This window comes from Mustelus asterias, chromosome 2 (genome assembly GCF_964213995.1).
Source record: "Mustelus asterias chromosome 2, sMusAst1.hap1.1, whole genome shotgun sequence".
Taxonomy (NCBI): Eukaryota; Metazoa; Chordata; class Chondrichthyes; order Carcharhiniformes; family Triakidae; genus Mustelus; species Mustelus asterias.
The window spans coordinates 80,683,379-80,706,911 of record NC_135802.1 but is presented as its reverse complement, the minus strand read 5'-3'; the positions used below and the strand labels follow the sequence as shown (position 1 = coordinate 80,706,911).

The window sequence follows — 23,533 nt, the reverse complement described above, 5'->3', positions numbered from 1 at the left end:
CTCATAGCTAAGACCAGGCAACATCCTGGTAAACCTTCTCTGCACTCTCTCTAACGCCTCCACGTCCTTCTGGTAGTGCGGCGACCAGAACTAGACGCAGTACTCCAAATGTGGCCTAACCAGCGTTCTATACAGCTGCATCATCAGACTCCAGCTTTTATACTCTATACCCTGTCCTATAAAGGCAAGCATACCATATGCCTTCTTCACCACCTTCTCCACCTGTGTTGCCACCTTCAAGGATTTGTGGACTTGCACACCTAGGTCCCTCTGTGTTTCTATACTCCTGATGACTCTGCCATTTATTGTATAACTCCTCCCTACATTATTTCTTCCAAAATGCATCACTTCGCATTTATCCGGATTAAACTCCATCTGCCACCTCTCCGCCCAATTTTCCAGCCTATCTATATCCTGCTGTATTGCCCGACAATGCTCTTCGCTACCCGCAAGTCCAGCCATCTTCGTGTCATCCGCAAACTTGCTGATTACACCAGTTACACCTTCTTCCAAATCATTTATATATATCACAAATAGCAGAGGTCCCAGTACAGAGCCCTGCGGAACACCACTGGTCACAGACCTCCAGCCGGAAAAAGACCCTTCGACCACTACCCTCTGTCAAGCTTAGCTATTTATCCGTGTTTGAATCAAGGCTGTAATAAGGTCAGGAGCCAAGTGGCCTTGTGGAACCCAAACTGAGAATCGGTCTACGGGTTACTTTTGAGCAAGTGCTGCGCAATAGCTCTGTTGATAACACCCTCCATCACTTTGTTGATGCCACAAGTAGATTGATGGGACGGTAATTGATCCGAGAATTTGTCTTTTTTGTGGACAAGACATACTTGGGCAATTTAACAAATTAACGGGTGGCTGCCAGTGTTGTAGCTGTACTGGAACAGCTTAGATAGAAATGCGACTAGTTCTGGAGCACAGGTCTTCAATACTACTACTGAGCTGTTGTCAAGACCATAAGGCTTTATAGTATCCAGTGCCTTCAGCAATTTCTTGATATCACGTGGAGTGAATTAAATTGGCTGAAGATTGGCATCTGTGATGGTGAAGACCTCTGGCAGAAGCTGATTTGGTTACCACTTAGCACTTCTGGCAGTTGGGATAAGATGGGAATATTTGTGGAGCATGTTCCTTCAGTGACAAAGAAACAGAGAAAATAGATAGAGTAGGCCATTCGACCCTTCAAGCCTGCTCAGCTATTCAGTATGATCATGGTTGACCATCTAACTCAATAGGGTGATCCCGCCTTCTCCCAATGTCCTTTAATCCCTTTTGCCCCAAGAGGAATATCTAACTCCTTCTTGAAAACATACAATGTTTTGGCCTCAACTGCTTTCTGTGGTAGCAAATTCCACAGGCTTACCACTCTGGGAGAAGAACTTTCTCATCTCAGTCCTAAAATTTATCCCTTATTTTTAGACAATGCTCCTGGTTCTGGACACCCCCACCATCGGGAACATCCTTCCTGTATCCATCATATCTAGTCCTGTTAGAATTTTATAAGTTCCTATAAGATCCTTCCTCATTCTAATGAACTCCAGTGAATATAATCCTAACCAACTCACTCTCTCCTCGTATGTCAGTCGCGCCATCCCAGGAATCAGTCTGGTAAACTTTTCTGTACTCCCTCTAGAGCAAGAACATCCTTCCTCAGATAAGGAGACCAAAACTGCACAATACTCCAGATGAGGCCTCACCAAGGTACCCCTGCTCCTGTACTCAAATCCTCCCACTATAAAAGGTCAACATACAATTTGCCTTCTTTACCACCTGTTGCAACTGCATGCTTATCTTCAGCGACAGGTACGAGAGCACCCAGATCTCATTGCAGATTCCCTTCTCTCTATAGCCAGATAATAATTTGCCTTCCTGGTTTTGCTACCAAAGTGGATAATCTCATATTCATCCACATTATTCTGCATCTGCAATGCATTTCCTTACTCAGCTTGTCCAAATCACACTGAAGCATCTCTGCATCCTCCTCACAGCTCACCCTCCCACCCAGCTGTGTCATCTCCAAATTTAGAGATATTGCATTTAGTACCCTCATGTAATACATTAATATATATGTGAATAACTGGGGATCCAACATTGAATCCCTGCGGTACCCATTACTCACTGCCCGCCATTCAGAAAAAGACCCGTTTATTCCTACTCTTTGTTTCCTGTCTGCCAACCAGTTTTCTATCCATCTCAATACACTATCCCTAATCCCTTGCACTTTAATTTTATACGTTAATCTCTTCTGTGGGACTATGTCGAAAGCCTTTTGAAAGTCCAAGTAAACCACATCCACTGGCTCCCCCTCATCAACTCTATTAGCTACATCCGTGACGAATTCTAGTAGATTTGTCAAGCAGGATTTCCCTTTCATAAATCCATGCTGACTCTGTCCATTTCTGCCACTGTTTTCTAGTGCTCTGCTATAATACCCTTAATAATGGACTCTAGAATCTTCCTCACTACTGATGTCAGGTCGACTGGTCTACAAGTCCCGGTTTTCTCTCCATCTCCCTTTTTAAATAGTAGGATTACATTAGCCACCCTCCAATCTGTAGGAACTCTTCCAGAGTCTATGGAATCTTGGGAGTTAGTTTGTCAATTGGTCCTGGCATTCTCAACTGGATGTGGCAAGGCTGATCTGTTGTTTGTGGGAACATTTAGCTCTGCCTACAGCACTTTAAAAGCATTTTAAAAAACCTAACATAAATGGATATATTGCAACAGCTACAGTGCAGATGCAAGGCTGAACTCTGGTGCTGCAATTAACTCAGTTAGAATTGTGCCGACCCACATCAGTAAATTCCAATAATGATTTACCGACCCAATATACTTAGTCTGGCTTTTGTTAATTAAAATCACCTTCATCTGAACAGAAATAATGTTAAATTTTATGACTAACTCAAACTATATCTTCTCTCTAATTCCCATTCACTGCTAGAATAAATGCATCCCAATTTATGCTACATAACTTCAGTTTTCCTCATGCCTATTCACTTGTGCATTTTGGCATCCACTCTGGACCCCCATCCATTACTTTTTTCCCTCTTTTCACTTTTTTGCTCTCTGCCCATCGTGAACACTTTGCCCCTCGAGTCTTCTGCCTTCCCACATCCGCATGCCAACCCTTCAGTACTCCTTGACCTGCATACTCTCCTGCTGCGTCCCCGGCTTTAATCCTTCTTGGTAAGCCTACACATTCCCCCTGATGACCTCTTGGTAACCTCTGTAAAGCCCCAAGCACTCATCACTGCCTCCACACTAGCATCAAACTGACCTTGGCTAGGTGTAGATCTTGCAATCTCCTCCCTAACCAGCTAACCCTTCCCAGTACTGATGATGTGAAACTCTGCCAGGGCTTCATCTATCACTGTCCCTTTCCCAACTCCATCAAGAATATCCATTAATTTGTGAACAAAGTCTTGCAACCCATGAGCTTCTGAATAACTGCACTAACATCTTGGCCTTGACTAAAATCTGGCTGAGGGGTAATGACACTTGCAGAGCTGAAGCCTCCTTGCTTGGCTCATCCAGACTATCCCCTTACTCCTCTGGCACTTTTTCCTCCTTTGAGCATCTCACCATGTTCTACCCTGTTCACTTCTTATTTAAAATTCTTGTTCTCTACAATCTGCCCACATGCCATACCAATTTTCTGAACAATCCATCTTTACTGCTTTCCTCCCTCATCTTGTATGTAAAACGACTTCTCATCCTGAGAAATTTCAACCTCAATCACAATTCATCTTGCTCTCTCTCTGTCCTTTGAGTTTAGTGTCTTCTCATCCTCCCTTAATCGCACCCTCCCTGTAAATCCTCAAACCATATTCATGGCCACCTGCTCAAATTTACCATCTCTCGTGGCCTCATTACCCCCACTGTACCAATTACATACAAGGCCATCTTTTTTGTATCATTCTCCATCCACATCCCAAACCCTACTTTCACATATCTGCCCCAGGGAAATAATTCTCCCCAATTCACTTACAATCAAGCTTTCAAAATCCCAACTATGTAACCATTGACCCATTTTTCACCACGGCATTTCTGCCAGTACCGATTTGCTCAACCACAACCACATTCACCATCCTTGTCCCTATTATAAACCACTGTTTTCTCATCCAAGTCATGCCCAACTACATCCTCATCAGTGATCCCCAACATCCAAGGGATGCAGACTTGAATGGATATGGTAGACAACTGTTTAGCCATTCATCCCCCGATCTGGTTAGAGTACATCTGCTAAAATTGCTTACTATTCAAAGATCAACCTGCATTGCAACATATGTGGACTTGTAAAAGGTGCTGGATAAAGTGCCACATTACAGGCTTGCATCCTTCTCTAGCTTTTCTCTCGTCTCCTCTCATGGGCTCTCAGAGCTCATCTAGTCCACAAGACAACCCCCTACTCTCTCAACCCTATTCCCACTAAATTACTGACCACCGAACTTCCTTTCCTGGCTCCCAATTTAGTTGACACTGTTAACAATCCTCTCTAAACTTTAATCCATTTCATCTTCAAAACTGTCATCATCCCTCTCCTCAGAAAAATAAACACTGATCACTTAGATTTGCTAACTACAGCCCTATCTCCAACCTCCCTTTGCTCTCCAAAGTCCTTGAACATGTTATTACCTCCTAAATATGTACTGGAACTTCATGTCCAAATTCTTCTAATCAGTTTTCTGCCCTTGCCACAGTACTGAAACAGCTCTCAAAGTCACAACCTGTCTACAGTCTTTTGGGGCAGCAGGTGGCACAGTGGTTACCACTGCTGCCTCAGTACCAGGGACCTGGGTTCGATTCCCCATTTGGGTCAATGCCTGTGTGGGGTCTACACGTTCTCCGTGTCTGCGTAGGTTTCATCCGGGTGCTCTGGTTTCCTCCCACAGTCCGAAAGATATGCTGGCTAGGTACATTGGCCACGCTAAATTCTCCCTCAGTATACCCCAACAGGGGCTGGAATGTGGCAACTAGGGGATTTTCACAGTAACTTCATTGCAGTGTTAATGTAAGCCTACCTGTGACATTGATAAATAAACTTAAAATTTTGATTGTTGATCACCTCATGCTCCTCCAATGCCTCTCCACTGTCATCCAACGGGGTGGGACAGCTCTCACCTGGTTTCATGCTCATCTATCAAATCGCATCTAGATAATTTCCAGTAACAGTGGCTTCTCTTCCCATTCCCTTGCCCCTCAAGGATCTATCCTTGGTCCCTTCCTACCTGCTGTCCTCAGTGCCACCACCCAAAAATACAATGTCAATTTCCACACGTTGACAAAAATAAAGTTGACCTCAACACCACTTCTCTTTGCCCTCCACTGCTTTTACGTTGTCAGACTGCTTATGCAACAGGGTGAACTGAGATTTCCTTCAATTAAATACCGGGAAGGCTGAAGCCACAAACTCTGCATTTTTGCCATTGACTCCATCTCTCTTCCTGGCAAGTGTCACAACAGTAAGAGTTTTAACAACACCAGGTTAAAGTCCAACAGGTTTATTTGGTAGTAAATACCATTAGCTTTCGGAGCGCTGCTCCTTCGTCAGATGGAGTGGAAATCTGCTCTCAAACAGGGCACAGAGACACAAAATCAAATTACAGAATACTGGTTAGAATGCGAATCCCTACAGCCAACCAGATCTTAAAGATACAGACAATGTGAGTGGAGGGAGCATTAAGCACAGGTTAAAGAGATGTGTATTGTCTCCAGACAGGACAGCCAGCAAGTCCAGGAGGCAAGCTGTGGGAGTTACTGATAATGTGACATAAATCCAACATCCCGGTTTAGGCCGTCCTCATGTGCGCGGAACTTGGCTATCAGTTTCTGCTCAGCGACTCTGCACTGTCGTGTGTCGTGAAGGCCACCTTGGAGAACGCTTACCCAAAGATCAGAGGCTGAATGCCCGTGACTGCTGAAGTGCTCCCCCACAGGAGAACAGTCTTGCCTGGTGATTGTCGAGTGGTGTTCATTCATCCGTTGTCGTAGCGTCTGCATGGTTTCCCCATGCTCCATGGTTGTACCATGCCTCGGGACATCCTTTCCTCCAGCGTATCAGGTAGACAACGTTGGCCGAGTTGCAAGAGTAGGTACCGTGTACCTGGTAGATGGTGTTCTCACGTGAGATGATGGCATCCGTGTCAATGATCCGGCACGTCTTGCAGAGGTTGCTGTGGCAGGGTTGTGAGATGTCGTGGTCACTGTTCTCCTGAAGGCTGGGTAGTTTGCTGCGGACAATGGTCTGTTTGAGGTTGTGCGGTTGTTTGAAGAAGTGGGGGTGTGGGGATGGCCTTGTCATCAATGACATGTTGAAGGCTCCGGAGGAGATGCCGTAGCTTCTCCGCTCCGGGGAAGTACTGGACGACGAAGGGTACTCTGTCCGCCGTGTCCCGTGTTTGTCTACTGAGGAGGTCGGCGCGGTTTTTCGCTGTGGCGCATCGGAACTGTCGATCGATGAGTCGAGCGCCATATCCTGTTCTTATGAGGGCATCTTTCAGCGTCTGGAGGTGTCTGTTGCGATCCTCCTCATCTGAGCAGATCCTGTGTATACGGAGGGCTTGTCCGTAGGGGATGGCTTCTTTAACGTGTTTAGGGTGGAAGCTGGAGAAGTGGAGCATCGTGAGGTTATCCGTGGGCTTGCGGTACAGTGAGGTGACCATCCTTAATGGAGATGCGTGTGTCCAAGAATGCAACCGATTCCGGAGAGTAGTCCATGGTGAGTGTCACAACCTCAGTGCCAAATTTAACCCCAGGATGAACTTTCAATGACATATTTGTGTCATTACTCAAACCACTTATTTTCATATTTAAAATATCATCCAACTCTGCCCCTGGCTTAACTCTTCTGATGCTGACAACCTTATCTATGCCTTTGTTACCTCTAGACCTTACTATTCTAAAACTCCTGGCTGACCTCCCACATTACATCCTCCATAAAATTGAGCTAATTCAAAATTCTGTTGTCCATGTTGTAACTTGAAACAAATTCCATTCACCCATCACCCTTGTGCTTGTTGATCAATGCCTTGATAAGTTATTTTTGTTTTTTAATGCTTCCATGGCCAAATCTCCCAGCTCTGCAATCTTTTACAGCTCCATAGCCCTCCAAGATATGTACTCCTCTTGAAGCATTAGTGGGCATGCCTTCAGCTGCAGAGGTCTTAAACTCTCGAGTACCCTCTCTACAATTCTCCACTCTGCTTTCCTCTTTAAAGACACTACTTGACACCCATCTCTTTGACCAGGTTTTGGTCATCCTCCCTAATAGCTCCCATTGTAGCCTGGTGTCATATTTGTTTTACAATGAATCTGCAAAATGCCTTGGGACATTTTATGATGCTAAAGGTGCTATATAAATGCAAGTTGTTGCAGAAAAACACTCCTGTAACGTTGAATCAAAATTAAATAAAATGACAATAAACTAACAGACATCCAGCATTTTTGTGCATAACCATGCATATCACTGTGTATAATACACAATACATACTTATTATGGTATTATATCATTTAAAATTATTCAGAAACAAACTAACTTCTGATCATTATTACTTTCTATGAGTTTGCATGACAGCTTGGAGAATGAAATACATGGGAATACTCAGGATGAAAGCATTCAAACTCCCATGTCATCAGTAGATCAGACTGAAATCTGCACAGAATTGATTTTTACCGAGACATGCAGGCCAATAATTTCCCCTTTTGAATGAGTTTTTTTTTAAAATCAATAAAATTGACATACTGCATGCCGTCAATGATTAAAAACACATAGAAACATTAAAATAAATCCTATGCTATTTATTAACCAGCTTAATGAACTATCAGTCTACAGATACTTGTTCAGTGAGCACAGCATTTAGCTATCTTGGTTACATTTCAGCATCAGCAGCTTGACAGAATTTCTTTGGGCTGCCTGAATAGCAAGGGCAATAACGATGGAGTGAAATGGGAAAACAGGGAGACTGAGACCAGGGTTCATAGGACAGGAAAGAGGGACAGGGAAGGAGGGGGGGGGGGGGGGGTGGCCAGAGAGGACACAGGGGGACGGAGTTTGATAGATTGCTGATTGACAAGGACATCAAAGGTAATAGGGAGGAGGTAGACAGGAAAGTAGAGTCGAAGCCACAGTAAGATGTTATAATCTTACCAAACGGTGGGGTGGATCATGCACAAGGGCCAAATGGCCTCTATCTACAGTTGCATGACTCACACATCCTCCGCCATCTCAAATATGCACACCTCAGTGCAGAGTCCAAGGGAGATAGCTAGATTCTCACGTGATAGCCACATATCACAAATGAGCAACAGGTGTTGGATACAGAGACTGCTCATCCCGATACAAATTACTGCTCTCGGGTCATCCAGAGAAAGGACTATTCTGAAGCAACAACAAAAAATGAGGAAGGTTTTAATCAGCATTTCCAGAAGCACTGCTCACCTTTTGAGTACAGGACTCCACTTATAACAAAAGTCCCATATCAGGTGTTTGTACTGACATTCACCTCCATGGAAAGAACAGCTACTTGCTACCCAATGTTTCAATGTTGCATTGGAAAGAGGAGATCACCAGGTCCATGCTTGTTGCCATGTCATGATGTCAGAGGTTTTCAGTACAGAAAAGGCCCTTCGGCCCATCTTGTCTACACTGTTCAAAGATAAACCACATAACTATTCTAATCCCATTTCCCAGCACTTGCCATAACCTTGCACCTTGGCATCGCAAGTGCACATCTAAATACTACTTAAATGTTATGCAGGTCTCTACCTCCTCCTACCCCTACAGTCAGTGAGTTCCAGACTCCCACCACCCTCTGGGTGAAAAGGTTTTTCCTTGCATCCCTTCAAAACTATGCCCCCTAGTCATTGATCCCCCTGCCAAGGTGAAAAGCTTCTTCCTGTCTACTCTATGCCCCTATTAGTTTTATACACCTCAATCACATCCCCACCTTAGTCTCCTCTGCTTCAAAGAAATAACAGTAAGAAGTTTAACAACACCAGGTTAAAGTCCAACAGGTTTATTTGGTAGCAAAAGCCACACATGGCTTTTTTGCTACCAAATAAACCTGTTGGACTTTAACCTGGTGTTGTTAAACTTCTTACTGTGTTTACCCCAGTCCAACGCCGGCATCTCCACATCAAAGAAATAACCCATTTATCCAATCTCTGTTCATAACTAAAACTCCCCTGCCCAAGTAACATCCTAACAAATCTTCTGTGCACTCTTTCCAATGCTATCACATCCCTCCTATAATGTGGATTCCTGAACTGCACGCCAGTCATAAATCCACGAGAGATGTGATAGCACGGCAAACCAGCATGGTGCTATGTCTATGATACAAGTGCTCAAACAAACATGCAGGTTCTCAGAAATCCAGCAATCTGTCCTCCAGCAAATTACTGCACTGCTTGGCCACTGCGGTGGAATTGTGGCAGTAGCTTTGTGGTGTTTGAACTTGCTGTTCTTTCTCGTTATAGCATTTATGCTCTCACCAATGTCCTTTGTGCTACCCATGCCAAGGTGATTTGGTCAAAAGCCAGGTTTTCAAGGCCCAGAACCATTCAAGGATATCATGCAAGGCAGTCTCCCCATTAAAGGTCAGCAGTCTTCCAGCAGGCATGTTGAAGCTGCTGGGATAGCACTGTGTAGAAGGACCAGGCACCCACAAAAATTGGCACTATGAGATTGCACAAGAGCGAATAGTTCAATTTTGCATTATTAGAAGTGTTTGATAAAGTTGTTCAGATGGTAGCTTTTATTTCAGGATTCCGGCATACTGAACACTGCGATGGTCCATAGCAAAGGGATAGAAAGGTTGGAAATTGTGCAGCAACGGTGATGTGGACATGCAAGGCAAACAAGTATAGGGATCCTGGATGTAGTAATGGAGGAGTCTCAGTTCTTGACTTTGACCGACAGGTATAAAGTACTTGCTACCTGTGTGAATGAGTACAAGGACTGCATGCTGGATGGGCAAACAGACCATAGCATTATAGTGCAGGAAACCATTCAAGTTGGGAGGGGGACAGTGAAAAGAAAAGCAATAGTGACAGGGGACTTTATCAGAGGATAGATGTTGTTCCCTGCAGCCATGACCAGATGTTCTAAAGATTATGTTGCCTGTCCAGTTCCAGGGCCAAAGAGATCTCCTCATTGCTGGATATGCATCTGGAGTAAGGGGAGGAATGAAGGATCCAGTTGTCATGATCCACATAGGAACCAACAAAATAAGTAGAATTAGGAATAGACCATAAAAAATAGGAGCAAAATTAGGCCATTCAGCCTATCGAGTCTGCTCTGCCATGCAATCAGGACGGATATGATGCTCATCTCTAGTCTCCTGCCTTCTTCCCATAACCCTTGAATTCCTTACTGATCAAGAACCTCTCTCTCGGTCTTAAAGACACTCAATGATCTGGCCCCCACAGCCCTCTGCGGCAATGAGTTCGACAGATTCACCTTCTTCTGGCTGAAGAAACTACTCCTCATCTCAGTTTTAAAAGAGCGTCCCTTCACTCTGAAGCTGTGCCCTCGAGTTCTAGTCTCTCCCACTAGTGGAAACATCCTCTCCACGTCCATTTTATCTAGGCTTCTCAGTATTCTGAGAGTTTCAGTTAGACCTCCCCTCATCCTTCTAAACTCCATGGAGTATAGGCCCAGACTCCTGAACCGTTCCTCATATGACAAACCCTTCATTCCTGGGATCATTCTTGTGAACCTCCTCTGGACCCCTCCAAGGCCAGCACATCCTTCCTGAGGCAAGGGGCCCAAAACAGCTCACAATATTCCAACCAGAGCCTTATACAGCCTCAGCAGTACATCCCTGCTCTTGTATTCGCACCCTTTAGAAATGAACACTAACATTGAATTTGCCTTCCTAACTGCCATCTGAACCTGCATGCTAATCTTGAGTGTCCTGAACCAGGACTCAAGTTCCTTTGTGCTTCAGATTTCCGAAGCCTTTCCTCATTTAGAAAATAGTCTATGCCGCTATTCTTCCTACCAAAGTGCATAACCTCCCACTTTCCCACATTGTATTCCATCTGCCACTTCTTTGCCCACTGTCCTAGCCTTTCCAAGAAATTCTGCAGCCTCCCCACTTCCTCAACACTACCTGTCCCTCTATATATCTTTGTATCATCTGCAAATTTATCAACCATTGCCCTCAGTTCCATCTTCCTGATCATTAATGTATATAGTGAAAAGATGTGGTTCCAACACTGACCCCTGTGGAACACCACGAGTCACCAGTTACCATCCTGAAAAAGACCCCCTTATCGCCACTCTCTGCTTTCTGTCTGGTCAGCCAATCGTCTATCCATGTCAGTACCTTGCCTCCTACACCATTGGCTCTTAGCTTATTTAGCAGCCTCCTGGAGGGCACCTTGTCAAAGGCTTTCTGGAAATCCAAATAAGTCACATCCACTGGCTCTCCTTTGTCTAACTTCTTTGTTACTCCTCAAAAGAATGATACTTGGCAAGTTAGGCACACAGTGTTGGGGAAAGAAGGTTTTGGTTAGGCCACACCTGCAGTACCACGTACCGTTTTGGTTTCTATATTTAATGAACGCTACATATGTATTGAAGGTGTTACAGCAAAGTTTCACTAGATTGGTTCCTAAGATGAGAGTGTGGTCCTATAACGGGAGGCTGAGCAAATCGGGGCCTACGCTCTCTGGAATTTAGAAGAATGAGGGGTGATCTCATCGAAACATTCAATATTCTGAAGAGACTTAACAGGATAGACAGAGGTGGCTTCTCCCATGGAATCTTGAACATGGAGTCACAATCTCAGGATAAAGAGGTCGATCATTTAGGACCAAAATGAGGAGAAATTTCTTCAGAGGGTTGTGAATCTTTGGAATTACCTACCCCGCAATGTTACAGATACTCCATCATTGGGAGCGTTTAAGGTTGTGATAGACATGTTTTGCTCTCCCAGGGAATCAAGGGATGTGGAGTTGAGGCAGAAGATCAGCCATGATCATATTGAATGGCAGAGTAAGCTCAAGATATGATGTTATCTACTCACGTTCATATATATGCCTCCACTCTTCTGGCTTCCAAGGTGCCCTCCAAAGGACCAATGGCAAAGGTTGTAGACAAATGAGCGCAAGGCTGTGGAGGACACAGCAGACCATAAACCATTTGGAAAGGCTCCTTCTCCATCCTCCCTGTCCTCCAGTGGTCCAGGAGGCAGAACCATTGCTTCAGGGCACCGACTGCTTGTTCCACAACATTCCTCATGGTAGCACAACTATCACTTTAGGTTCAAAAGCAGAAAATCTGAGCAGGTCTGACATCTGTGGAGAGAGAATAGAACCAAATTTACGATCTGGATGGCTCTTTGTCAGAGCTGAGAGCAAAGAAAATCAGAAGAGATTTATACTATGAGGGTGGGCGAGGCGGGGTAATTGGATAAAGGAAATGTAAATGATGATGAGGAAGGCTGAGAAAATTACTTAAAGTGTCCATTAATCAGAATGTAAGAATGGCAGAACAGGAGGTACAGATTGTTAAGGAAATGCCCTGTGGGGCAGTTGCCCTGAAAGAGAGCAAGAATGGAGAAGTGGAAAAATGGAAGCGAGAATGAAGGGTGATAAAAATGGATCATTGAGATGATCAGAAGAAATGAAATAAAATAGAATAAATGGAAATGGGGTGAAGGGGGAGGAGAGAGTTCATGATCTGAAGCTGTTGAATTCAAATGTTCAGTCCGGAAGTTCCGGTGCTGTTCCTCCAGTTTACGTTGGGGTTCACTAGAACATTGCAAAAGGCCAAGGACAGACATATGGACAGTAGAGCAGGATGGTGTGTTGAAGTGGTAAGCAATAGGAAGGTCTGGGTCCTGCTTGCGGACAGACCTGTGTTCTGCAAAGCGGTCACCCAGTCTGCACTTGGTCTTTCTGATGTAGAATAGACTTCATTAGGAGCAGCAAATGCAACAGACCAGTTGAAGGACGTGCAATAGAAGCGCTGCTTCACTTGAAAAAGAATGTTTACGCTCTGGGATGGTGAGCAGGGAGGAAGTAAAGGGGCAGGTGCTCCACCTTCTCCGATTGCATGGGAAGGTGCCGTGGGCAGGGGGTGAGGTATTGGGTGCGAAGAAGGAGTGGACCAGGGTGTCCAGGAGGGAACAGTCCCTGCGGAATGCTGACAGGGAGAGTGAGGGGAAGATGTGTTGAGTATTGGCATCATGCTGGAGTTGGTGGCAGGAGGAGTGCCCATGGCAACTTCCCATGCATTCAAAATGCAACACATGCCCCTGTACCTCCTTCCTGCTCACCACCCCAGGACCCAAACACCTCTTTCAGGTGAAGTGCTTCTTGTGCACCTCCTTCAATCTGGTTTATTGTATTCACTGCTCCCAATGCAGTCTAGTCTACACTGGAGAGACCAAACGCAGGCTGGGTGACCGCTTTGCGGAACACCTTCGCTCCATCCGCAAGCAGGACCCAGAACTTCCTGTCACTTGCCACTTCAGCACACCACACTGCTCTCCTGTCCATATGTCCGTCCTTGGCCTTTTGCAATTTTCCAGTGAACACCAATGCAAACTGGAAAAATAGCACCTCATGTTCCGAATGGGCACTTAACAGCCTTCCGGACTGAACATGGAGTTCAACGACTTCAGAGCATGAACTCTTCCCTCCACCATCACCCCATTTCCATTTATTTTCTTCATGTCTTTTCATCTCATTGATCCATTTATGTCACCCTTCATTCTCGCTTCCATTTTTCCATTCTCGCTCTCCATCATGCCCCCAAACCAACACCCCTCCCCCACCCTTTCAGGGCAACTGCCACATTCTTCAAGCAGTCACTTAACAATCTGTACCTCCGTTCTGCCATTTCATACATTCCGATCACCCTTTCAGCACCTTCTTCAGCGTTCATCATTTTTTACATTCCCTTTGTCCAATTACAGCTCCCCCCACCTCAGAGTACAAATCTTGTGACTTTCTTTGCTCTTAGCTCTGACGAAGGGTCATCCAGACGCGAAACGTTGGCTCTATTCTCTCTCCACAGACCTGAGATTTTGCACCATTTTCTGTTTTTGTTTCAGATTCCAGCATCCGCAGTATTTTGCTTTTATCACTTTAGGTTCGCTGTTCACAAGTGATCAGGTGGCAGAGTGGTGCCTATAAGTCACGTGTAGGGTTCATCAGGCAGCCAGCCTATGGTTCACTGTGGTGGAGCTATGGCTTGTTGGTGCAGGATGAATGCATCATGGCTGCTGTCAGGAGAACCAGCATTCACCAGCAGGATGTTTTGTGTATGGTTGCGCACCAAGTTCGCAATGATGGTGTGGTACATGTCCACATTAATATGTGGGCCCCGCAGAACCACTCCATGCAGCTGGTGACATCCTACACCAATGGGAACCCTGCTAGCCTTGTGAAACCACAAGTTCACTGCTCCCACATTTCTCTAATGAGAGAGGTGTCAACGAAGTTCCCTCTCCTTTCATACTTCACCTCACTGATGCTGGGATAAACACCAGAAATGTCACCAGCTCCAACCTGCAGATTTTTTTAATGCAAAGGTTAAAGGAGACCTTCTAGGCCTCCGATAGCCCTGTCCTTGACATGCTGCGATGCTGCAGGTCTAGTTGAAGGAGATGGCTTGGTTCAATCACCGCCCCATACATACATACATATAAAATAATATACAAATAAAATATATATATGTATATATGTAACATCCTCATTGTCTGCCAGTTGCTAATCATGGTTCAATTATATCACAATGGGGTTAGGTATGAGGAATGAATTCATGCCATAGGCATTATTAAGCTATGATGTGGAGATGCCAGCGTTGGACTGGGGTAAACACAGTAAGAAATCTCTCAACACCAGGTTAAAGTCCAACAGGTTTATTTGTTAGCACAAGCCACTAGCTTTCGGAGCACTGCCTCTTCATCAGGTGAGTGGGAGTTTTCTTCACAAATAGAGCATATAAAGACACAAACTTGATTTACAAAAATAATGGTTGGAATGAGAGTCTTTACAGGTAATCCAGTCTTAAAAGGTACAGACAATGTGAGTGGAGACAGGGTTAAGCACAGGATAAAGAGGTGTGTATTGTCTCCAGACAGGACAGTTAGTGAAATTTTGCAAGCCCAGGCAAGTCGTGGGGGTTACAGATAGTGTGACATGAACCCAAGATCCCGGTTGAGGCCGTCCTCATGCATGTGGAACTTGGCTATCAGTCTCTGCTCAGCGACTCTGCATTGTCGTGTGTCGTGAAGGCCGCCTTGGAGAACGCTTACCCGAAGATCAGAGGCCAAATGCCCGTGACCGCTGAAGTGTTCCCCAACAGGAAGAGAACACTCTTGCCTGGTGATTGCCAAGTGGTGTTCATTCATCCGTTGGCGTAGCGTCTGCATGGTCTCCCCAATCTACCATGCCTCGGGATATCCTTTCCTGCAGCGTATCAGGTAGGCAACGTTGGCCATGTTGTAAGTGTATGTACCGTGTACCTGGTGGATGGTGTTCCCACGTGAGATGATGGCATCCGTGTCGATGATCCGGCATGTCTTGGAGGTTGCTGTGGCAAGGTTGTGTGGTGTCGTGATCACTGTTCTCCTGAAGGCTAGGTAGTTTGCTGCAGACAATGGTCTGTTTGAGGTTGTGCGGTTGTTTGAAGGCAAGAAGTGGGGGTGTGGGAATGGCCTTGGCGCGATGTTTGTCTTCATCAATGACATGTTGAAGGCTCTGGAGAAGATGTCGTAGCTTCTCTGCTCCGGGGAAGTACTGGACGACGAAGGGTACTCTATCTGCCGTGTCCAGTGTTTGTCTTCGAGGTCAGTGCAGTTTTTCGCTGTGGCGCATCGGAACTGTCAATCGATGAGTCAAGCGCCATATCCTGTTCTAATGAGGGCATCTTTCAGCGTCTGGAGGTGTCTGTGTGATCCTCCTCATCTGAGCAGATCCTGTGTATACAGAGGGCTTATCCATAGAGGATTGCTTCTTTAACGTGTTTAGGGTGGAAGCGAGAGAAGTGGAGCATCGTGAGGTTATCCGTGGGCTTGCGGTACGGTGAAGTGTTGAGGTGACCGTCCTTGGTGGAGATGCGTGTGTCCAAGAATGCAACCGATTCCAGAGAGTAGTCCATGGTGAGATGGAACTTGTTGATGTCATCATATAGTTGTTTCAGTGATTGTTCACCATGAGTCCAAAGGAAGAAAATGTCATCGATGTATCTAGTGTATAGCATCGGTTGAAGGTCCTGTGCGGTGAAGAGGTCTTGTTCGAACCTGTACATGAAGATGTTGGCATATTGAGGTGCGAATTTTGTCCCCATGGCTGTTCTGTGTGTCTGGATGAAGAACTGGTTGTTGAAGGTGCGGGTAATCTCTCTCATGCAGCTGAATGCATGTGCAGCTGGGAGTGATTACAATATGGCATTAACAGGATCTGAGGTCCAGAAAAGCAATTTGTGCGCCAAATCAATATTATGCACACGCTTTTTGATGTCATGATACAGCACAGCACGAATGCATGATTGGTCTTGCAGTCATTTTTTGAAGTTTTAGTGCCTGTCATGTCAGCACCAGCAGCGCTGTAGAGCCAAAATTTGCAGCCCGTCAAAAATGGATAACAAAATGGCTACAAGGACAACTTTTCATTTACAAAATTGATTTAAAGCATGATTAGAGGTCCAGAAAATTTTTGTAAGGACATATTGTATTAAAAACATGTACTCATTCTCAATTAGGAAAGGGCTAGTAGCTATATGTATTTTACCATATTGGGTAATGTCAGTTTTGAAACAGGAGAATCAAATTCTGGGATCTAGTGGGCGAGGCGCGAAACTGATTTATGCCAGTAATGCAAAACAGACTCACTGAAAATTGGCAACCTGTTTTATATTGCGCCTCATTGCTTTGCATTGATGGTAGCACTTTTGACTGAGTCATAAGATCATGGTTTCACGCACCACTCTAAATATTTGAACACAAAAACAGAGCGACAATCGAATGTAGTGCTACAATTTTGAAGATGCTGCCCTTCAACGAAGACATGAAACAATGGCCTTGTTTACCTTCCAAGCTGAACATAAAAGATACTATAGCACAAGTTAAAAAGGAGCAATGTTTTCCAACTCAACCAACCTTATTAAATCAACTTATCTGGTCATGTACCATTGATGTTTGTGGGACCACACTGCGCAAATTAACCGCTACATTTCCCTTCCTTGCAACAGTGACTATACTGCAACATGCTTTGGGGTGTCCTGAGATCATGGCAGGTGCTATGTTAGTAGTTTTTATTTAAACTTATCTATTGACTCAATGTAATCTTAAAAACCTAGAAAACACATGTTGCATCTTTACATTTAAAACATTTTAGCAAAGTATAAAGAAAGATTGTGGTAATCTGATAATTTAAAAAGTTGGACAATATTGATTTTGAATTAGGAACCAGTGTTGCAGTACAGTACTATCTATAATTACATTACTGAAAATGTCAATATCTTTACATGGAGGAATTTACTTGAATTATACAAATATTAGATACACAGAAGACCGAGTCAGCAACCTACCAGGAGAAACTGAGAAAATTCTTTGTATTTAAGATGTTGTTTCCGATCTTTTCCAAAATACAGATCCACAAACTCTGAATTCCAGTTAAACGGGATACGTTGGTGAATACCAGTTTGGCTAAATATTTGCTTGATGTCATCTATATATCATGATGAAATATATGGGTTAATGTATAATATTTTTTAAAAATCATGCTGCTGTAATTGAAAACAGAAATCACTTTTCTATTAATCTCCTAAGGCAATGTGTTAATATGACTTTGACTCCAAATAACTCAAGGTCAACCACTTGTCAGACTAAACTCTCTCTTCTGTGATATTCATATACCATGACTTATGTTAAATGTTTGTAGTGACTAACCTATCAAATTCATAGCTTAATATGTACCCGCCAGTCTTACTCCAGAACAATTATACCAGTCACTTCTCATTTGTGACATCAAAAATATCTGGAAGTTGCTGGAGACACTGTATATGTGTTTCAGTGAAACTACGTTTGGGGGAAAAAAAAATCTACATTTGTACAATATACATTATTGACTGAATGCAACGTTCCACAAACCATAGATAAACATGCTTCTTTTGAAATGAAGGTGTTGAGAATATTTTTATTTCTATGCCACAGAAGTAACTGAAACTAGAGAAATCACACAACAGTATTAGCTGAACATTTTCTTGAGTTTTACTTAAACGTTACTGAATACATACAATTTCTATTTATGCATAATCACATAGCTGCCTTTATGTTCAAAATTACAAGATTATAAGTCTAGAAATTAAGCGACACTACACCCGTTTTCAGCTGCTAAATGAGCTTCCATTACTGTACTGTATGTGCATTAAAACAATGGTGCTGATCACTGCTCACCTCCTTAATATGCCCCCCATCCCAATCATCCTCCATCACTATGTTCCAATTGCTTCTACTCTCATGAAACCCACTCCAGACCACCTCTCCCTTGATCGATCCCAAATCTGACCACCCCATCCCAATTAAATCCCCATCCAGTTGCCCAATTCAACACCCTCTTATGTTCATTGTCTTCCCCATTACCTCCCATTCCTCAAGGTTCATCTGTGGCCATTTTGCCTGCAGACAACCAGTTCTGGAATAGGGAACTCACTTCGGTTCAAACATTTTCTTTTATCCATTCGAAGGATGTGAGCATCATTGGCAAGGCCATCATTTATAACCCATCCCTAATTGCCCTTGAGAAGGGTGGCAATAAGTCACCTTCTCAAATTGTTGCAGTCCATCTGGTGCAAGTGCACACAGTGCTGCTAGGCTGAAAGTTTCAGGATTCTGATCGCGCAATAGCAAAGAAACAGCAATATGATACAAAGTTATGATGCTGTCTGACTTGGAAGGGAAATTGCAAGTACTAGCAGTGCATCTTCTATATGATACACACATCTGTCATGTGTGTTGGTGATAGAGGGAGTGAGTGTGGTGGATGGGATGTTTTTCAAGTGGCTGCTTTGTCCTGGATGGTATTGAGCTTCAAACGTTGTTGGAGCTGGATTTATCCAGGCAAGTCCGCTCTTCTATACCACACGTCCAGACTTGTGCCCTGCAGACTGTGGGCAATCCTTGTAGAGTCAAGAGGTGAGATACTTGCCACAGAATTCCCAGTCTGAGCTGCTCTTGTAGTCAGAGTACTTATGTGGCCGTACAGTTCAATTTCTAGTCAATGGATGTAGAACTCAGCAGTCAGGGGTGAGTGGTGAAAACAACAAATTCTGAAAAGTAGTGAACATAAGAACTAGGGAGCAGGAGTAGGCCATCTGGCCCCTCAAGCCTGCTCCACCATTCAATAAGATCATGGCTGATTTTTTTCGTGGACTCAGCTCCATTTACCCGCCCGCTCACCATAACCCTTAATTCCTTTACTGTTCAAAAATGTATCTATTCTTGCCTTAAAAACATTCAATGAGGTAGCCTCAACTGCTTCACTGGGCAGGGAATTCCACAGCTTCACAATCCTTTGGGTGAAGTTCCTCCTCAACTCAGTCCTAAATCTGTTCCCCTTTATTTTGAGGTCATGCCCCCTAGTTCTAGTTTACCCGCCAGTGGAAACAACTTCCCTGCTTCTATCTTATCTATTCCCTTCATAATCTAATATGTTTCTACAAGATCTGCCCTCATTCTCCTGAATTCCAATGAGTATAACCCCAGTCTACTCAGTCTCTCCTCATAAGCCAACTCCCTCAACTCTGGAATCAACCTAGTGAATCCCCTCTGCACCCCCTCCAGGGCCAGTATATCCTTTCTCAAGTAAGGAGACCAAAACTGTACACAGTACTCCAGGTGTGGCCTCACCAGCACCTTATACAGCTGCAACATAACCTTGCTGTTTTTAAACTCCATCCCTCTAGCTATGAAGGACAAAATTCCATTTGCCTTCTTAATTACCTGCTGCATCTGCAAACCAACTCCTTGTGATTTTTGCACAAGGACATCCAGGTCCCTTGGCACAGCAGCATGCTGCAAGTTTTTACCATTTAAATAATAGGCCATTTTGCTGTTATTCCTACCAAAATGGATGACCTCACATTTACCAACATTGTACACCATCTGCCAGACCCTCGCCCACTCATTTACGATTATCTATATCCCTTTGCAGACTTTCAGCGTCCTCTGCACTTTGCTCTGCCACCCATCTTAGTGTCATCTCCGAATTTTGACACACTACACTTGATCCCCAACTCCAAATCATCTATCAATGAACAAAGACAAAAGGGTCAGAATTTTTTTGTGACAAGGAGTCAGGTAATTATACCACTTTGTATGATCTGTAGTGAAATGCAAATGCTTCTAGGCCATTTCAAATAGGTGGGATTATTAGACTTCAAGAAACATTAGCTTTCTCTTTGTTTACCTTCTATTACTATCAAGACTGTGGACCAATGCACTTGTCTAAAATCAAAGTGGCCTCAGCATTTACTGTAATATATTAGTCTATCCTAACAACATAACACAGCCTTGCTGGAGATGTACATATGAAGTGGAGCAAAGGACCGTGGCGGTGATTTGGAAACTATTTTCCAATGTGACCCCATTTTAACTAATCACCACCTTCTCAAGGGAAATTCGGGCGACCTTGCCAGTGATGCCCACACGGAACAAATATCTATTCAAAAAATTCTTGAAAATTAAAATGACCACCAAAGTCAGCAAAACCAAGACAGTAATAAAGCAGTGTTGACATTGTGTTATTAAAATGTGTCTATTATAGATTAACATATAATACATCCCATCAATATGAAAATGTGTTTTAACATGTGTTATTATGTAATCACATATGCTTCAGTCAAGCTCACCACATTCCATGGTGACAGATGATTTGATGAAACTCCTCTCCCATCTTCCCCAAACACACATCAGCTCATCTGCCCCCACCCTACACACATCCGTCTTCCCAATCCACCTCCCCCACTCACTCAGCAGTTCCTTCTTCCCAAGCCTCTTCTCCCATAACTCATGCCCCCTCCCCATTCAACTCTCACTTCCTCATCCCTTCTCTCCCACTTAACAGACCAATGACAACCTTCTCTACCTCCCCACCCAGACCCACTCACCATCCCCTCCTTTCCTTTCCTCCTTCCCGACCTAGACTGATCCTCTTCCATACCTTTACACCCAATCCCATTCATCCCTTCTTCCTCCTCCACTCCCACCCCAGCTCCTTGTGGCTACTGCTGACCTTGCTGTCAGTAGGTGACTGTGGCCCTGACAGAGATATGCACTGCCATGAAAGGGCAAGCCACCTCCTCAGTGAGTTAATGCAAATTCCACTCATATTTACCGGGGTTCTCTGACCATCCACTAATGCAAGACTAAGACCATGAGGCCCCCTTTCTGACCTGACAATGAAAACCTCGTCATCAACCTCATTCTTCGGACAAGGTAAGCTATCCCTGGACATCCTGTTGCATGGTTCAGGCTGGTAAGCTTTAAGCCTCTTCCATCACCAGGTGCTTGGGTAGTATCAGGGTCCTTAATAGGCCAAAACAGTACCATGTCCAGTCAAATGTGGGAGGGCAGCCAGATTTGGGATTTTGGAAGTATTTACAGAGCAGAATTTGGAACAAACATCTTTCTCTCCTCTCTCACATTATTAATCTCACCCTCCCCACCATAATCCAGAGTCTGCAAGGCCAGCCCCCACAGGGGGTGGGGGGGCGGGGGGCTGTGTCAAATTAGTTCTCTGGAAATGGTTCGAACTGTAGACATAGATGACAGCCAAGTCAACCTGGCACCAGGCTAAATGACAGTTACCCTGGGGCCTGCTCTGGTCTTGTTACTGGCAGAGTCCCTCCTGTTTTTGTCATTCTGTTCCTCAGTCTTCCAGACAATGCTCTCACAAATTGTTCTGTGCAGACAAAGGTCTCCTGCATTGCAGCCAGGAGCACCAGCCAGAATAACTGAGCCAGCTGCTCAAATCAGGTTCCTTCTCTCTTTCCCTTACTGCTTTATGGTTCTGAGTTTTTTCTTTGAAAGCCAGCCAGAAAACCACAAAGTTGCCCAACGGTCAGAGGCAGCAGTTCCTGACATTTTCATTAACTTTTAAAATCTGATCTTTCAAGTCTGAAGGTTATAAAGGAATATGCTAATGGCAGATTTCCGAAACCCCAAAGTCAGAATTCCGCCATTTAGTGGAAAGTTTCATCCCTGTCGCGATGCTAACACCATTGAGTATCATGAGCAGATGGTTAGATTCTGTCTTGTTGGGGATGGCATTGCCTGGCACCAGTTGTGAAAATGTTACTTGCCACTTATCAGTCCGAGCCACAATGTTGTTCAGGTCTTGTTGCATTGCAGATTGCTTCACTATCTCCAGTTAAAAATGGTACAGAACACTGAAATCATCAGCAAACTTCCACTTTTCTGACCTTATGATGGAAGGAAGATCATTGATGAAACAGATGATAATGATTGGGTGCAGTTCACTGCCATGAAGAACTCCTGCAACAATTTCCTGGGGCTGAGAAGATTGGCCCTAAACAATAACAAGCATCGTCCTTTACACCAAGTCTAACCAGGGGAGCATTATCCCCCCCCCCCGAATTCTTTGACTTCAACTTTACTAAATCACTTTGATGTCACAAGCTATCAAATGCTGCCCTGCTGTCAAGGGCAGTCATTCTCAACTTATCTCTGGAATTCAGCTATCATACACAGAAAGAGAAACATTTACTTATGTTACAGACAGACTCACCCTAAAAATGTTTTTAAATTCTATCGATTATCTTGCAGAAAAATTGGACAGAACTTTAGTGGTGGTGGCCCGGCGCCCCCAGACTGTAATATTGGGAGTCAGGCTCAGTGCCACGTGGATAGGGAACCCCAATGTGGGGGGTGGGGGGTGGCGGTGGTGGTGGGGGGGGGGGGGGGGGGGGGTGGTGTCTCAATTTATAATTATCAAAAACTGAGCAACAAATGTGAGATGATTTTCCACACAATAGAAAAGTGTAGAAGCTTCAGAATTTTCTCTGACCAAACAGAAAATGCTGTGATATTAACTGGATACTAATTGTAATACCAGGAACACTACCAGTTTTAATGTAGTTGTCACTAAACACCAAGTACTAACACCTCTTTGCCGAAAGGTACCAAACCACTTTCAGAACGCTGCTTCTCATAGTAATGCTCCGGCAATAAATCTGTTGCTTAACAGAACTGATCAATCCAAGTTATACAGGTTGTGATTCATATGCTTTAGAAGCATATTCCTATGCCAAGTATAGAAGCATACTTTCATTTTTGAGGACTGGATTTTAAAATGCAAGTTAAATGGAAAACAATCTGGGTTTGAACAGGTTAGAATGAGAGGTGCAAAAAAAAGCAGAGTGCAGAAGTCATTCAGACTCAAAACATTAACTCTAGTTCTCTCTCCACAAATGCTGCCAGGTATTCCGAGTCTTTTCCAGCATTTTGTGTTTTATTTCAGATTTTGACATCTGCAATATTTT

The 23,533-nt window shown here is 44.1% G+C and overlaps 1 protein-coding gene across 1 annotated transcript in view; it reads right to left on the bottom strand.

Moving 5' to 3' along the window:
- Positions 1-23,533, bottom strand: part of slc25a13 (solute carrier family 25 member 13) — a 237,838-nt gene that overhangs the window by 142,977 nt on the left and 71,328 nt on the right. Inside the window, exon 5 of the mRNA XM_078229409.1 lies at positions 17,561-17,700. Coding sequence (XP_078085535.1) covers positions 17,561-17,700 — 140 coding nt within the window. The remainder of the gene's footprint in view (positions 1-17,560; positions 17,701-23,533) is intronic.